General features: G+C 48.6%; 1 protein-coding gene across 2 annotated transcripts; it reads left to right on the top strand.

Moving 5' to 3' along the window:
• The first annotated feature begins 86 nt into the window (after positions 1–86).
• Positions 87–5,875, top strand: TSEN34 (tRNA splicing endonuclease subunit 34). Of its 2 annotated transcripts, none has more exons than XM_047836494.1 (5): positions 87–225; positions 956–1,202; positions 1,453–1,714; positions 1,865–2,122; positions 5,379–5,875. In XM_047836494.1, the coding sequence occupies exons 2-5, from the start codon at positions 960–962 to the stop codon at positions 5,564–5,566; spliced, it is 951 nt and encodes a 316-aa protein (XP_047692450.1). In that variant the 5' UTR covers positions 87–225; positions 956–959; the 3' UTR covers positions 5,567–5,875. The 2 variants fall into 2 exon arrangements, with proteins under 2 accessions (XP_047692450.1, XP_047692449.1); XM_047836493.1 differs by having other exon boundaries at positions 141–285.
• Positions 5,876–18,032: the final 12,157 nt, after the last annotated feature.

Below are 18,032 nucleotides of genomic sequence, written 5' to 3'. Positions count from 1 at the left end.
CGGCGGGGACGTTCCCCTCGCGAGGGCGGGGCCAAGGTGTTCCACTCTACGAGGAAGGCGGGGCTACGGCGCCGCTGGGGGCGGATCCTAGACTTCCCGCTTCGCTGAGGTGGCGGTGTGACGAAATTGACGCAGAGGGTCGGGATGCGGAGGGGTGGAGGAAGCAGCGCGTGGCGCGCTACGTAGGGGGTGGCTCCGCCGGGACTGCGAGTTGGTGTTTACGAGGTGACTAACTGGTTCTGTCAGAGGACGGTGCCGCATTCTGAGGGGAGCGCTCACGAGGGGGTGAGCCCGCCCGGACGGAGAACGGACCGTGGTGCCCAGGGGGAGGGGCTTCCGGCCGCGGGGTTCGCTCAGTGGGGCGGGTACTCCCCAACTGGGAGTGCTTGAGGCCGGAGGGGGCGGGGCCTGGCCGCGGGGTTGACGGGAGCCGAGGATGCCCGATCGCGGGACCGCTGCGTTCGGGAGGGGGCGGGGCTGCGAGTTCGGCCGCGTCGAGGCGGTCCGAATGCCCGAAATCTGGCGCCGGGCGGGGGCGGGCCTTCTGTCGTGGGCGTCCGACCCAGTGCGAGGGGGCCCGGAGGCCGCGCCTCGGGGCTTCGGAAGGGGGCGGGCCCGAGTTCCGAGCCACCCGAAGGGGGCGTGGCCCTGCACTAGCGGAGGCTTGTCTCGGAGCCAGACGGCGAGATGGCCGGGACGCCGACCGCGGGGTCCTGGGGGCCCCAGCGATTCGGCGGAGGGCGGGGTCTTGTCTCGGCGGCCCCGGGGCCTGGCGGGATCGCTGAGGGGGCGGGGCTCGGCCTGGAGACTCAGCAGGTGGCAAAGGCTGCCTTGACGAGGCCCCACCCCCGGGGCTCAGGGGCGGGGCCCCGCTGAACCCCCGCCCCCTCACTCCCCACCCCTAAGCGGTGGGAGCGCTAAGTCGGTGACCTTTGTGTCCCCCTGGCTCCCGCAGGAGGATGCTGGTGGTGGAGGTGGCGAACGGCCGCTCCCTGGTATGGGGGGCCGAAGCGGTGCAGGCACTGCGGGAGCGTCTGGGAGTGGGGGGCCGCACGGTGGGCGCCCTGCCCCGCGGGCCCCGCCAGAACTCGCGCCTGGGCCTCCCGCTGCTGCTGATGCCCGAGGAGGCGCGGCTCCTGGCCGAGATCGGTGCCGTGACCCTGGTCAGCGCCCCGCGCCCGGATCCACGCCAACACAGCCTGGTAAGGGGCGGGCCGGGGGCGCGAACGCCCTGGACCTGCGGAAGTACAGGCAGGACACCTGGACTCCGCGGGTTCGGTCCCTAAGGTGGGAGGGATCAGGGCGTCCTCGATTCTGGAAGAATGTGGGTGCAGGAGATTGGCATCTCCGAGTTCGGGCTTTGAGGTTGGGAGGGGTCAGGGGGTCAGGATACCTGGCTTTCTAAAGCGGGATATACTTGGATCCTGGGATTCTCGCCGATTTACTTGTCAGGCTCTGGCATCCTTCAAACGCCAGCAAGAGCAAGACTTCCAGGAGCAAAGCGCCCTGGCAGCCGAGGCCCGTGAGACTCGTCGTCAGGAGCTCCTAGAGAAGATTGCGGAGGGCCAGGCTGCGAAGAAGCAGAGGCTGGAACAGGAATCAGGGAGCAGCGGGAGCCAGGAGGCCGGTGGGAGCCAGGAGCCGGGTGGGAACCAGGCTCCCCCGGAGAATGAGGCCAGTGCCAGCCAGGCTTCTGGAGAGCACGAGGAAGCAGGTGAGGCTGAGACTTGGAGTCCAGGGACCAGGGGAAGGGAGGGAGAGGTCTTTTGGGAATCCTGGCTGGAATCCCGGCCTGGGACTCCCTGGAGGATGAAAAGACGTCGTCCTTGAATTCACCCCGTTCTCTTGGATTCACCTCCCCCAGGTTCCTCTTCTCCCCAGCCAGGGCCTTCAGATGGGGTGGCCCCCTTGCCCAGGTCCGCCCTGCTGGTCCAGTTGGCCACTGCTAGGCCCCGACCCATCAAGGCTAGACCCCTGGATTGGCGCGTCCAGTCCAAAGACTGGCCCCATGCTGGCCGTCCTCTCCATGAACTTCGCTACAGCATCTACAGAGACCTGTGGGAGCGAGGCTTCTTCCTCAGTGCTGCTGGCAAGTTTGGGGGTGACTTCCTGGTCTATCCTGGTGAGTTTGGGTGGGGACCTCCAGTTGTGGCCCCTTTTTTCACAACCCCTCCACAGTCCGCATGTTTCCTTTTTCCTTTTCTCAGCGTCTGAAACCCGTGGAAGGACAGGAGACACTTGGGAACCCAAGCTCATTTGGAGGGCAGTTTAGTAAATTTCATTAAGCACTTACTTTGACCCCCAAATTTCACTTAGAGACACTTAGATATGTGCACAGAACATACAAGAAATCATCATCACAGGATCCTTTAAAGTAGTGAAATATTAGAAAACAAGCAGAATTAAAAAAAGTTTTTTTTAATGTTCATTTTTGAGAGACTGTGAGCAAGCGGGGGCGGGGCAGAGAGGGAGACACGGAGTCTGAAGCAGGCTCCAGGCTCTGAGCTGTCAGTACAGAGCTCAACGTGGGGCTGGAACCCACGAACCTCGAGATCATGACCTGAGCTGAAGTTGGACGCGTAACCGACTGAGCCACCCAGGTGCCCCCAGAATGATTATGAATGGGTTAGCAGTTAAACACTGGTGCTAGTCGTCAGAGTAACGTAGGTCCATGTACATTTGTGAAAAGATGACCAAAGGGGGAGAAAAAGAACCACTTGTCAAAAACGTGTATGGTAAAATACTCTATAGTTTATGTTACCGTGCAGTCTTATGCACGTTATTTAAGTAGCATTAAAAATTACGGCTCCAGTGAAAGAATGTGGACAGAACTTAAGATAAAACGGTGTGAGTAGATGAAGAGAATCCTATCAAACAAGTGGAAAAAGGTGTGAAAACACGGACTCCAGCCCAAGTACAGTGGTTTCCTCTGGGAGGGAATTTGCATCAGGTGTAGGAACACGAGCCTTTTGCTGTATCAGTTAATTTTTGAATTTGTAGTAAGAGTGCCTTTATTGTGTAACTGAAAGGTTAAGAAAAATAAGTCTGCAGGAAAATCAACCTCTTTGTTCCTCCTGAGAATGTAGAAAGATAGGAGCACCTGATAAGTAGTCAGGTCTTAGCTGTTCACTGGAGACCGACTGGTGTGTCTGAGGTGAGGCGAGGGCCTGCGTCTCTTCTGAGACTGAACAGGTAACTAAGGGACTGGCTTAGGAACCCAGGACAGTGTGCCTGCCCTGTGCTCTGCAGATAACCACACTTTGATTACTTTGCTGCTGCTGCTGCTGCTGCTGCTGTGTGTGTGTGTGTGTGTGTGTGTGTGTGTGTGTGTGACTCCCGTATGTAAGAGATTATTTTGGTTTTGAAAATGAATAGTCAGGGGCGCCTGGGTGGCGCAGTCGGTTAAGCGTCCGACTTCAGCCAGGTCACGATCTCGTGGTCCGTGAGTTCGAGCCCCGCGTCAGGCTCTGGGCTGATGGCTCAGAGCCTGGAGCCTGTTTCCGATTCTGTGTCTCCCTCTCTCTCTGCCCCTCCCCCGTTCATGCTCTGTCTCTCTCTGTCCCAAAAATAAATAAACGTTGAAAAAAAAAATTTTTTTTAAAAAAAGAAAATGAATAGTCAGTTTACTAATCATATGAATGCTAATATCCAGTTCTTTTTGAAGCTTCCAGTTCAATTTATAAATCTTTTCAGTCTAGCAGATTTTAAGGGGACTCTTAGTCTAAGTTTGATCCCACTTGCAAAAGGAGTTAAGTAATTTTCAATGTGATAAGCTGCATTTTAAATTTTAATATATTTTCCTTTTTAAGGAAGATGGTTTTCCTGGTTATAGAACTTGCCGCTAACTCAGATCTAAAAAACTACAAATGGGGTGCTTTTTAAGTTTATATGTTCTAATGCTGTTAATACACTTACAAAATTTCAGGTTAAAAAAAGTTTGACTCCACCAATAACTCGATCACACATTTGAAACTGAATCACAAGACTGGCCTGTTAGCTCTAGTGGATCAATATTTCTAAAACGATACATACTCAGTATATGAAATATACGTGGAATCCTTGTCCCCTGAAGATTAATAGTCAAGGTCTGGATCCCTTAAATATATTTAAACATTTATTTATCTTGAGAAAGACAGAGCCAGAGCAGATGAGGGGTAGAGAGAGACACACAGAATCTGAAGCAGGCTCCAGGCTCTGAGCACAGAGCCTGACGTGGGGCTCAAACCCACGGACCGCGAGATTGTGACCTGAGGCGAAGTTGGACGTTTGCCCATCTGAGCCACCGAGGTGCCCCTTAAATATTTCTAACAGTAAATCCTCCTGAACTTTAAAGACAGTAAGCCTCTAAGAACAGTTTTGGGGTAACTTCTCAAGTCTTTGATGCTTCCTTCTCAGCAGGTGTCATACCAGCCAGAGAGATGCCTGGCTCCTGGCCGGGTTCTTGCTGGAGGCCCAGCTGCCAGCCTGGGCCTTGTTTTCCTGTTGCCATGACACTCCCCTGTCAGATGGGATGTCTCGTAGCCTTGCTCTTGGAGACTTCCATTACCTACCACTTAATCTTCTGTGTCGTGCCCCACTGGTTCCTACTCTGCTCGATCACATTTATCTAATCCAGGGGCACACTGCAGCCCCCATCAAATGCGGCCCACCAGTTTTTAAAGAGAAAGTTACTGGGACGCAGGCCGATGCACTTATTTACGTATGGTCTGTGGCTTCTGCTGTGCTATAGGAGCGAGGTGTGTACCTGTAACATGACCCACAAAACAATATTTACTGTGTGGCCCTTTGCTGTATTAACTCCGTTATCCCATCTATTCATTACTCCGTCCCGTTGTAAATTCTTTTTTTCTTTTAGTCTCTTGGAGTCACTTCTTCCTGGACATTGATGTGATGTCCTATGTGTTCCTCACGGCTTTCCCTGACTTTGTGATCCTGGTTCTTACGTCACGACAGTGACATATTCAGTTACTTGTTCGGTTTGTCGTTTAAGGACGATTATGCTGTTGGTGTGTGGCAGCTTCCTGCCCCTGTCCCACTGTATCATTGGCTTTTCCAAGTTGGTACACTGTTTCGATTTTAAAGGCTGTATGCTATCCAGTCTTACTGAGAGACCCTGAATTTAACAAGTCTGTGGCTTGGTTATTTCTGTTTCTTAGCGGTTGTAAATGATAACAGGGTGAAGAGCTTTATTCTGCATTTTAGGGGTGCTATCCTTGTAAGAAAAAAATTCCACGAGTGGAATTGCTGGGTCCAAGAATAGCTATTTTTAAATATTCATAGCGATTACGAAGATGGTTCCCATGTCCTACCTATGGACATTCCAGCGTCTTCCGGCCCTCTGCCCCTGGAAATTGCCACATGTCTCTTCTCTCACCCAGGTGACCCACTTCGTTTCCACGCCCATTACATTGCTCAGTGCTGGGCTCCTGGGGACCCCATTCCACTCCAGGACCTGGTTTCTGCCGGCCGCCTGGGAACCAGCGTCAAAAAGACGCTGCTCCTGTGTTCTCCTCAGCCTGACGGTAAGGTGGTCTACACCTCCCTGCAGTGGGCCAGCCTGCAGTGAACTCCAGAGACCTAGGGGGACGTGGCTGCATCTGTGGAAAGAGCCTTTCTAGATGGTCCCATGCTCACATCTGCGCGGGAGGCCTCAACACCCTCCTCCCTCTCTCTGCGGTTAAGTTTTGAGTCCGGATTTATAAACACTACACCTTCTTACTTCCCTCCCTGTTTCAGAGCACTTATTGGCTGCAATGTTTTTGTAGTTACCTGTTTCCAAACTGTGAGCTTCTTGAGGGTGAAGACTGGGTTTGATTCATGTTTGTTTTCTACCGGGCACAGGTCCCAACAGGTCCCAGTAAACTTGTTGAATAAACATGGAGTCTGTGATTTCAATCCCGACGGCAATCCTGGGAAGCGTGGGCCTTTGCATTTGTGTAAGCCGGCGAGGGAAAGGCCTGAAGGAGGTCACACATCTAGGAGGTATCCAGCAGGCTGACATTTAAAACTTGGTCCTGCTGATTGCAGAGTCTGAACTCTGTCCACCGCACTGAACCTCCTTTTGAAAAGATTGTCACGGAACATTTCAGATGCATACAAAGGCATAAATGAAATAATGCCTATACACCTGCAGAAAAGAAGGACGTGAGTTCGCAATTTCATGACAGGAGTTAGGGGAGGGAAGGGGAGTGTCCAGAAGGGCACTTGAGGCTTGGGGAATGCTGGAGGTGGTCTTTTTCTTGACCTGGGTGGTGTTTATTCAGGTGTATAGAATTATTTTTAGAATTATTTTTACCCTACACCTATACTTTTTTTTTTTAATTTTAAAAAAAAAATGTTTAAATACTTATTTTTAAGAGAGACAAACAGATCGCGAGCCAGGGAGGGGCAGAGAGAGAGGGAGACACAGAATCCAAAACAGCTCCAGGTTCTGAGCTGTCAGTACAGAGCCCAAGGTGGGGTTCACACCCAGAAGCCATGAGATCATGGTCTGAGCTGAAGTCGGATGCTTAACCCACTGAGCCACTCAGGGACTCCCCCCTCTTTTTTTCCCCTAATTTTAACGTTTATTTATTATTGAGAAACAGAGACAGAGCATGAGCATGGGAGGGACAGAAAGAAGGGGAGACGTAGAATCTGAAGCAGGCTCCGAGTCGTCAGCACAGAGCCGGACATGGGGCTTGAACTCACAAACCGCGAGATCGTGACCTGAGTCGAAGCTGGACACTTAACCAACTGAGCCACCCAGGTGCCTGTTTTCTTCTAATTTTAGAGAGAGTGTGTGTGCAATTGTTGGGGGAGGAGAAGCAGAGAGAGACAGAGAATCCTAAGCAGGCTCCACACTCGGCACAGAGCCTGACGTGGGGCTTGACTCCATGACCCTGGGACCATGAGTTGAGCCAAATTCAAGAGTAAGATGCCCAACTGACTAAGCCACCCAGGTGCTCCCAAATTCTTTTTTATTTTTTTTATTAAAAAAAATTTTGTTTTTAATCTTCATTTTTGAGAGAGACAGAGACAGAATGTAAGTGGGTTGGGGCAGAGAGAGAGGGAGGCACAGAATTTGAAGCAGGCTCCAGGCTCTGAGCTGTCAGCACAGAGCCTGACACGGGGCTTGAACTCACAGACCGTGAGATCATGACCTGAGCTGAAGTCGGTTACTCAGCCAACTGAGCCACCCCAGGTGCCCCTACGTATATTTTAAATGTATAGGTTTGTCAAATAGATTTCGTTACTGAAGTCTAGTCACATGGTTAATGATTCTGGGGCTGAAAGTCTGTTTCTCTAGTTTCTCAGTGTGTGCCCCCAGTTTCTTCTTTCTCTCCTACCCTTCACAGTAAACACATTTGCTAGAACCACAACTGCCAGTAATCTTAGATTAATTTAAACCAGGACACTAACCCCAGCCTGGTTAACGCTTTGTTCTTTGTGCCTCTTTGGTAACTGGCTTGTAAATATCTTCTCCAGGCTCTCTCTTCTCTCCAACAAAGTACTTAGTTGACTCAGTACTCAGTACCTATGTCTTCTCTCAAAAATTCCTCACTAAAAAACATGTGGATGCCTGGCTGGCCCATTCGGTAGACTCTTGATCTCAGGGTCGTGAGTTTGAGCCCCATGTTGGGCCTAGAGCTTGCTTAAACAAAATTTGTAAGGACATCCACATGTAAAAACCAAACAAAAAATCCAGATACGGACCTCATACCCTTTACAGACATTAACTCAAAATAGATCATAGACCTCAATATAAAATGCAGAGCTAGACCACTTGTGGGAGGTAATGAGAAAACGTAGATGACCGTGGGTGTGGCAGTGATATTCCAGACACAACACCAAAGGTGTGCCCGATGAAAGAATTGGTAAGCTGGACTTCATTACAATGAAAAACGGAGAAAGTCCTGTCCAAGACAGCTGATAGAGGACTGTCGTCCAAAATATTTTGTAGCTCTTAGAAGTCAACAATGAGAAACAATCTGCCCAAAAAACAAAACGATCGGAGGCCCTGACGGACACCTCGCTGAAGGCGTCCTGCAGCTGGCAAGCAAGCGCGTGAGAAGGTGCCCCACGCCCTGTGCCATCAGAGCCGTGCAGAGTCAAGCAACAATGAGATACCGCTACATGCCTGCGTGAAGGGCGGAAATCCAGAACAGCGACACCACCGAGTGCTGACGAGGCGTGGAGCGCCAGGACCTCTGGTTCACGGCTGGCTGGTAGGGAACAGGGTGGCACAGCCACTTGGGAGGATGGTGTGGAGAGTTTTCACAAAACTTGAGTGTACCCTCACCATCCACAGTGGGTGCCACTGTCCCCAGCAGTGATGCTCCTTGGATTTACCTAGAGGAGTCCGACATTTATGACCCCACAAAACCTTCGCGTGCATGTTTTTAGTGCGGCGTTATTCACAATTGCCGACCCTCGGGCGCAACCAAGGTCCTTTGTAGATGAATGAAAAATACACTGTGGTCCCTCCAGATGATGGAATGCTATTCAGTGCTAAAGAGAGCCGAAATGTCAAGCCACAAAAATACATAGAGGATCCTTTTTTTTTTTTTTTAAGTTTATTTATTTTGGGAGAGGGAGAGAGAGACGGAAAGAGACCCAAAGCAGGCTCTGTGCTCTCAGCGAGCTCACAAACTGTGAGATCACGACCTGAGCTGAAATCAAGAGTCGGAGGCTTAAGTGACTGAGCCCCCCAAGGCGCTCCCATGGAGGACCCTTAAATGCACACTCCTAAGTGAGAGAAGCCAGCCTGAAAAGGCTGTATGCCATACGATTCCAACTGTATGACTTTGTGGAGAAGACAAAACGAGACTGAAAAGATGAGTGGCTGATGGGTTGGGGAGGAGGGATGAACAGGAGAAGCAAAGAGAAGTTTTAGGTCCGTGAAACTACTCTGTGAGACCAAAATGTTGGGTATATATCATTATCTGTCCAAACCCACAGAAGGCACAGCACCACGAGTGACCCCTGATGTTTACGGCCTCGGTGCTGATGACATGTTGTGTGGGCTCATCGGTGGTAACAAATGTACCCTCTGGCAGGGGATGTTGAGGATGGGAGAGGCAGGCTGTGCATGAGTGGAGGCAGGGGGCACACTCCTCTGTACCTTTGCTTCGAACCTAAAACTGGTCTAAGAAAAACCTATAGGTGCTACCTTCCAAACACTGTAGACCCGATCTGACCACTTCACTCCACCTTCACGGTCAACACGTTGGCAAAGGCAACGACATTACGCACGTGGATGATTGTAGTGGCTTCCTGACTCCTCTCCCTGGACTCCACCCTTGCCCCTCTGTCATGGGTTTTCTTTTCTTTTTTTTTTTTTTTTAACATTTATTTATTTTTGAGACAGAGAGAGACAGAGCATGAACGGGGGAGGGGCAGAGAGAGAGGGAGACACAGAATCGGAAGCAGGCTCCAGGCTCTGAGTCATCAGCCCAGAGCCCGACGTGGGGCTCAAACTCACGGACCGCGAGATCGTGACCTGAGCTGAAGTCAGATGCTCAACCGACTGAGCCACCCAAGCGCCCCTGTCATCGGTTTTCAACAGCATGGCTGGCGGCTGGTGTAATTGGGTAAATAGGTGGGTCTGATGTGTCCCTCCCCTTTAGAACTCTCCAGTAATTTCCATCGCAAAGTCAAAGCAAAGGCCCTACGGTGCACGTTCTCCGTCCCCATCCGTGCCCCCCTCCTTGCTTATGCTGCTCCCTCCACGCAGGCTCCCATGACTCTACCGGGAATGCTCTTCTTCTGGTAGCCACATGGTCTTGTCCGCCACTGCCCGCTGGCCTTTCCTTCCATGTCACCTTCTCAGGCCTTCCATGGTAACCTGACCCGAAAATTGAACACCCCTCCTGTATGCCCCTTCTTTCTTGATTTATTTGCCTCACCATGATCACTGGTGTGATTTATAATGAGAAATACACATTTGGTCTTCAGCCCCATTCCTGGCATAGTCCCCCTAAAACCCTTGCAGTTTCTTAAGAGCAACAAAGGTGTCTTGATATTTCTAACACAGCCCTTTCAACCACACCTGGGTTTATATTGATGAAGTGGCCTCCAGGGAAGAGAGAGTGGCTGAAAGTTGGGTTGCTCACAAACTGCCAGCGATTTAATTAATCGTGCCCATGTAATGAAGCCACCATAAAAATGCCAAAGGATGGGATCGGAGAGGTTCCGGGAGAGCGGCGTACCCGGAGGGTGCACGGAGGCCCCACCTCCTGTCCCCACACCTAGCCGACGCGTCTCCATTACATTACATTCTTCTGTAATGAAACAGTGATCGGGTAAGTAACATGTTCCTCTGAGTTCTGTTAGCCGCTCTAGCAAATTAATGAACTGGAGGAGGGGGTTGTGAGAAACGTCAATCATTGATGACGCATACATAGAGTTATTCATATATTTAACTTTTTTTAAGTTAACGTTTTTAAATTATTTAGCTTTATTTATTTTGAGAGAGAGAGAGAGAGAGAGAGAGAGCACACGTGCAAGCAGGGGACGGACAGAGAGAGAGGGAAAGGGAGAATTTCAAATCCCAAGCCGGCTTCTCACTGCCAGTGGGAAGCCCAATGTGCGGCCCGATCCCACGAACCACAAGGTCATGACCTGAGCCAAGAGTCAGACGCTGGACCTCTGAACCACCCAGGCACCCCCGTTATTCATACATTTAACAATTTAGTGACTATTAACTATAGTTGAGCCTCTCCTAAGACACTGATCACTAGGAAAGATGAGGCCTCTGCCCTCCTACAGCTTTTTCGTCTGGGAGCTACTCTTTAAACAAGAAAGTAAAAATGAACAAGGGAGCCTGAAAGACAGCAATACATGGTGAGGGTAACAACAATGATGCTGACAGTGCTTTCCTGCGCGGCCATTGCCCTCAGCAGTCTGTGTGGACTGTCTCATCAGTCCTCACCGCGACCCCATGAGGTAGGCCTCTCCAACACCCCCATTTCACAGGGGAGGAAGCTGAGGCAGGGAACGGTTGCAAAACTTGTCCAGGGGATTTTAGCGAGCAAGGGGTTGCAGGACTTCCATCCACGGGTCTGGCTAGAGAGGAGCCGCCTCTCCGCCTCTCAGAGGAGGGGGCACTGCCCGCTAGGAGCATAGGGCCGGACCGTCTCAGCTCCAGCCTTGGCCTGACCTCCTTTGTTGAGAGACTGCACGACAAACGGATGGCCAGACCATACACAAGATAGAATTCTGACCCACAGCCTGTGGCCACCTGCCCAGAAGGCCTGCCTGCAAGCTCTAGTAGCCGTGCAGGAAGCCAGACAATAACCCTGTAACAATTGCTCCAAAATGGCCAGGGCCTGAGGAGTGACCACCAGCTCCCCTAATCTGTGTCCCTGACTCTAATTTAGGACCGACAAGAGACAGGCAAATATGCTCCCATAACCACTAAGGTAAGACAGCGACTTGCAGTGAGCCTGCCTCAGCTCCCCTGGTCCCACAGGCTCCGGGCAGGGGGCACCTGCTTTCCTCGGTCTGCACTTTGAGATTTCCCACTCCTCTGCCTGCCTTTGTGTTTTGGCCACAGTGGCCGTTGTTTCTTCTCCTTTGCCTGGTCTTCGCTGGTTTCCATATCGTGTAATCTTGGGCAAGCTTGGTGCCTCAGATCTGCCTCCGCACAACAGGTCTGATGACCGTATTAGTGACTCCTTGTCATGAGGGAGGGCAGCGTCCCTGGCGGGGCTCCTGAAGCAGTGCTGGAGACTACGCGAACACCTGTGGGGACTAAGTACGTGAATGTATGTGGGGACTAAATACGTCAACGCATGTGGGGACCAAGTACGTCAACGCATGTGGAGACTAAGTACGTCAATGCATGCATACTTCTAATGGTGATCAGTGCACCGCTGGCGTGAATGGCGTTTCTACAGACGGGAAGGGGCTGGAGGAAAGACTGGCACTCTCCCTTCATGGCGCTCCACACAAGGCGCTCTGAGTTTTCTATAGACTGAAGGTTTGGGCAACCCTGCGTCAAGCAAATATACTGGTGCCATTTCCCAACAGCATTTGCTCACTTCGTGTCTCTGGGTCACATTTCGGTAATTATCCCAGTATTTCAAGACTTATCATGATTATTATATTCGTGATGGTGATGGGTGAGCAGTGATCTTTGACGTTCCCATTGTCATTGGTTTGGGGCGCCACGAATCACACCCTAATAAGAGGGAAAACTTAATAAATGTTGTGTGTGTTCCAACTGCTCCACTGGCCGGCTATTCCCCATCTCTCTCCCTCTCTGTGGGCCTCCCTGTTCCCAAAGACACAACAGTGGTGAGATTGGGCCCATTAATACCCCTACAGTGGCTCCAAGTGTTCAAGTGAGAGGAGGAGTCATACGTCTCTCCCTTTAAATCAGAAGAAACGAGAAGTGCTTAAGCTCAATGGGGAAGGCAGGTCAAAGGCCAAGATGGCCAGAAGCTAGGCCTGTGGTGCCAGACATCCCCGCTGTAAACGCAAAGGAGAAATTCGTGAAGGATGTTGGAAGTGCTACTCCAGAGCAAGGCCCTGACTCCCTTCAATGCTGTGAATGCTGAGAGAGGCGGGGAGGCGGCAGAAGACCAGTCTGAAGCTGGCAGAGGTGCTTCAGGAGGCTGAAGGAAAGAAGGCATCTCCATAACATCAGGTGCAAGGTGAGGCAGCAAGTGCTGATGGAGAAGCTGCAACAGGTTCTCCAGAGCTCGCTGAGATCACTTGTGAAGGTGGTTACACCAAACAACAGATTTCCAGTGTAGACGAAACAGCCTCCTACTGGAAGAAGATGCCACATAGGACTCTCATCGCCAGACAGGGCAAGTCAAGGCCTGGCTTCAAAGCTTCAGAGGACAGCCCAACTCCTGTTAGGGGCTAACGCAGCTGCTGACTTTAAGTGGAAGTCAGAGCTCAGTGACCACTCTGAAAATCCCAGGGCCCTTAAGAATGTTGCTCCATAAACAGAGCAGCAAAGCCTGGATGACAGCACATCTCTTTACCACGGGGTTACTGAATATTTTAAGCCCACTGTGGAGACCTACCGCTCAGGGAAAAAAAATCCTTTAAAATATGACTGTTCCCTGACAGTGTACCCGGTCACCCAAGAGCCCTGATGGTGATGCACAATGAGAGGAACGCTGTTTTCATGCCTGCAGACACAGCACGCATCCTGCCGCCCGTGGATCAAGGAGGAATTTCAACTTTCAAGTCTTAGCAATAAAGACATACATTTCGTAAGCATATAGCTGCCATAGACAGTGATTCGTCTGATGGATCTGGGCGAAGTCAGTTGAAAACCTTCTGGAAAAGACTCAGCATTCTAGATGCCACGAGGGACATTCGTGATTCATGGGAAGAGGTCAACATATCCACATCAATAGGAGTTTGGAAGAAGTTGATTACGACGTTGAGGGGTTCAAGACTTCGGTGGAGGACATAACTGCAGATGTGGTGGAAACAGCAAGAGAAGCTCAATTAGAAGTGGAGCCTGAAGAAGAGATTACATTGCTCTGCTCTCATGACAAAACTTTAATGGATGAGGACTCACTCCTGAAGGATGAGCAAAGAAAGCGGTTTCCTCAGATGGAACTGACTCCTGGAGAAGACGCTGTGAATACTGTAGAAATGACAACAAAGGATTTAGAACCTCACGCGAACTTAGTAAAGCAGCGGGATTTGAAAGAATGGACTCCCATTTAGGAAGAAGTCTACTGTGGGTAAAATGGTATGAAACCTGCTACAGAGAAACTGTGACAGAAAGAGTCAACTGTTGTGAAAAACTTCCCTGTTGTCATCTTGAAGAGATTGGCACAGCCACCCTGTCTCCAGCAACCACCACCCTGACCAGTCAGCAGCCACCAACATGGAGGCAAGACCCTCCGTCAGCAGAAGGGTTATGACTCGCTATAAGTTCAGCTGATGGTTAACATTTGTTAGCAACAAAGCATTTTTATTTTTTTAATGTTTATTATTTTTGAGAGAGAGACAGACAGACAGAGCATGACTGGGGGAGGTGTAGAGAGAGAGGGAGAGACAGTATCCAAAGCAGGCTCCAGGCTCCGAGCTGTCAGCACGGAGCCTGATGTGGGGCTTGAACTCACGAACCGCGAGATCATGACCTGAGCCGAAGTCAGATGCTTAACCGACTGAGCCACCCAGGTGCCCCAGCAATAAAGTATTTTTAAATTAAGGTATGTACATTGTTTTTTTTAGACATAATGCACACCTGATAGGCTAGAGTCTATCATAAGCACAACTTTTTCATATCCACCAGGACCCCCGTGGCCTGTCCATGACCTGCCCAATCTTGCTGCTGGGAGTAGGCGTGTGTGTCGGGATGCTGTGTGACCCTTCTGCCGAGCCCAAATGGGCTTTGGGCTCATGTCAACACATCACCCACACAAGGCAGCTAGGCACCATTTAAAAAGCTGCTTCTGGTGTCCACCACACAGTTTTGTACAAGAAAAATAAAGTGAATTAAAGCTTCTTAAAAAAATAATAAAAAAATACAAAAATAAAAAGATGCCCCTGATCCCAATAGAAACTGTATGACTGACGAGAGACACGTGTGTGTACACAACTGGAAGTGTCCACGATGAGCTAGCTGTGGCCATTTCCACCCTTTGGTAAGTTTGCAACCCACTGTTGGGTGAGTGGTAGGCCTGTGGCCATGAAAAGGTCCAGAGGACACACCTAGGCTCTCACAATGACGCCTCTCTTCGGGGGTCATCAACAGCTGCGTGGCCTGGCTTGTGTTGGGGCGGTGTCAGGTTTTGGAGTAGTGTTGCTCTACAGCTACACTGATGGGACTCTGAAAAATGTCAGTGAGGGAAAATGCCCTTAGTGAGCAGGTATATGAGTAATAAGCAGGATGAAACAATAATACACTTTTTGTGGAAAGAGATCTGGCTAGATGTGATGTACACAGACTCCTGGATAGTAGCAAATGCCTCACCTCCATGGTCAGGGGACTGGAAGGAGCAGAATCAGGTAGGGAGGAGATAGGGATATCTAGGAAGGAGGCATGTGTATGCATAGATGTGTAGGGGTGGGCACAAAGCACTTGGGTCTTTGAATCAGATATAAATGTCCCCAAGAGAGCCCCCTGTACACATGGTCCTTAATGGCCAACAGGGCAACGTGGCTTATTGGGCAGATGTCAGCCAGCCTCTGTTTTTCCTTTCCCAGTGTTCATGCAGGGGCCTATGGACAGGTGGCAGAAGACAGAGGGCACTTGGGAGTCTCATATTATGGTATGCCTTTCACCAAGAGTGACTGAACTACACACACTGCTCAACGTCCATTGCTTCAGCAGCGGAGACCGACACCAAGTCCTTAGTAGTGTTTCATTCCTATGGAAGCAAATCAGACAAGTGGTTGCAAGAGGATTTCATCCCCGGTGGAATGGACACTGATGGAGCCTAACTAGTGTGTGTGTGTGTGTGTGTGTGTGTGTGCACTGAGTTGTAAGATGTACCCCTTTAGGTGTGCAGTGTGTTCACCTTTGGCAAATGCAGAACTCATTTAAAAACCACCACCACAATCAATACTAAAACATTGCCATCACTCCTTAAAATTCCATGCTGAGTTTGTCGGTCAACCTGATGGAAGTAAACAGCAACCAGCTTTCCTTCTCTACGGGTTAGTCCTGCTCATTGTAGAACTTCACAGGAATGAAATCATAAACATGTGCTCTGTCACATCTGCACTCTTTTGTGCAGTATGTTCTGAAAAACTCATCCATTTTATTGATATCTTTTAAATTTTCATTCCTCTAATAATTATAGATGTTGAGCATTTTTCATGTCTTCATTGTTATTTATATATCTTCTTTGAGAAATGTCTGTTCAAATTGTTTTGCTCATATGGGGGGGTTTGTTATTATTTGTAAAAGTCCTTATTTGTTCTATATATAATCCTTTATCAGACATGCACAGATACACACAGACTTTTCTTAGTCTTGGCTTGCTGTTTCCATTATCAATTCTGTCTTTTGAAGAGCATACGTCTTTAGTTTTATGCAGTCCAAGAATCTTTTTTGGTTATTGTTTGTGCTTTTTGTTCCTCACTAAGAAATTTTTGTCTAATCCAAAGTTGTAAAGATTTTTTAAAATGTTTTCTTTTTTTCATTCTGATAACTTTCTTTTTTTAATTGTATTTATTTATATATTTTTAAAATTTACATCCAAATTAGTTAGCATATAGTGAAACAATGATTTCAGGAGTAGATTCCTTAATGCCCCTTGCCCATTTAGCCCACCCCCCCCACAACCCCTCCAGCAACCCTTAGTTTGTTCTCCATATTTATGAGTCTCTTCTGTTTTGCCCCCCTCCCTGTTTTTATATTATTTTTGTTTCCCTTCCCTTATGTTCATCTGTTTTGTTTCTTAAAGTCCTCATATGAGTGAACTCATATGATTTTTGTCTTTCTCTGACTAATTTCACTTAGCATAATACCCTCCAGTTCCATCCACATAGTTGCAAATGGCAAGATTTCATTCTTTTTGATTGCCGAGTAATACTCCACTGTATATATCTATATCTATATCTATATCTATATCTATATTTATATCTATCTATATATATCACATCTTCTTTATCCATTCATCCATCGATGGACATTTGGGCTCTTTCCATACTTTGGCTATTGTTGATAGTGCTGCTATAAACATTGGGGTGACGTGTCCCTTCGAAACAGCACACCTGTATCCCGTGGATGAATACCTAGTAGTGCAATTGCTGGGTCGTAGGGTAGTTCCATTTTTAGTTTTTTGAGGAACCTCCATACTGTTTTCCACAGTGGCTGCACCAGCTTGCATTCCCAAAAATATTTTCTTTTAGATGCTTTATGGTTTTGACTTTTGCTATTAGGTCTTAGATCCACTTCATGTGAATTATTGTGTATGATGTGAGGTAAAGGTCTAGGTTCATTTTTTTTTTTTTTCCAAAAAGGTATCTGGTTGTTCCAGCAACATTTGTTGAAGCTATTATCTTTTCCTCAATTTCCTCCTTTTTGTCCCTTTGTTAAAAGTCAACCAATCATACATGTTTACCTCTGGCATCTCTATTGTTTCTTTTTTCCACCTTCCTATCTCTATGCAAATACCACACCATCCATTACATTTGTTCCTTTCACAGAAAATCTTGGAGTAAGAAGATGTCCAATTTTATTCCTTTTCGGAATTGTTGTGCTATTATTGCTCTTTTTTTTTTTAAGTTTATTTGTTTTGAGAGAGAGAAAGAGTGCATGAATGGGGGAGGGGCAGAGAGAGGGAGAGAGAGAGAAACCCAAGCAGGCTCCAAACCGTCAGCACAAAGCCCGATGAGGGGCTTGATCCCACGACCCTGGGATCACAATATGAGCCAAAATCAAGTTGGACACTCAACCAACTGAGCCACCCAGGTGCCCCTATTATTGCTTTCATATTTCCACATACATGTTAGTATCAGCCTGTCAGCTGCTAAAACAGCTAGTTGGGATTTTTAAAAAATTATTTATTTAATTAAGTAATCCAACATGGGGCTGTAGTACATGACCCCGAGATCAAGAGTCATTTGCTCTTCCGACTGAGTCAGCCAGGTGCCCCAGCTAGTTGGGGTTTTGATTTGGCTTGCATATCAGTTTAGAGAGACCTGATATCTTGACTATGTTGAGTCTTTTTTTTTTTTAATTTTAATTCCAGTTAGTTAACATACAGTGTAATATTAGTTTGTGTACAACATAGTGATTCAACAATTCCATACATCACCCAGTGCTCATCACAATAAATGCACTCTTTAATCCCCATCCCTTATTTAACCCGTTCCCCCCCCCCCCCACCTCCCCTCTGGTGACCATCAGTGTGTTCTCTATAGTTAAGAGTCTGTTTCTTGGTTTTCTTTTTTTTTCTCTTTGCTCTTTCATTTTGCTTCCTAAATTCCACATGAGTGAAATCAATTCTGACTTATTTTGCTTACCATTATACTCTGACTTATTTTGCTTAGCATTATACTCTTTAGTTCCATCTATGTCATTGCAAATGACAAGATTTCATTCTTTTTATGACAATGTTGAG

This window comes from Prionailurus viverrinus, chromosome E2 (assembly GCF_022837055.1).
Source record: "Prionailurus viverrinus isolate Anna chromosome E2, UM_Priviv_1.0, whole genome shotgun sequence".
Taxonomy (NCBI): Eukaryota; Metazoa; Chordata; class Mammalia; order Carnivora; family Felidae; genus Prionailurus; species Prionailurus viverrinus.
This window is presented reverse-complemented; position numbering and strand designations above follow the sequence as displayed.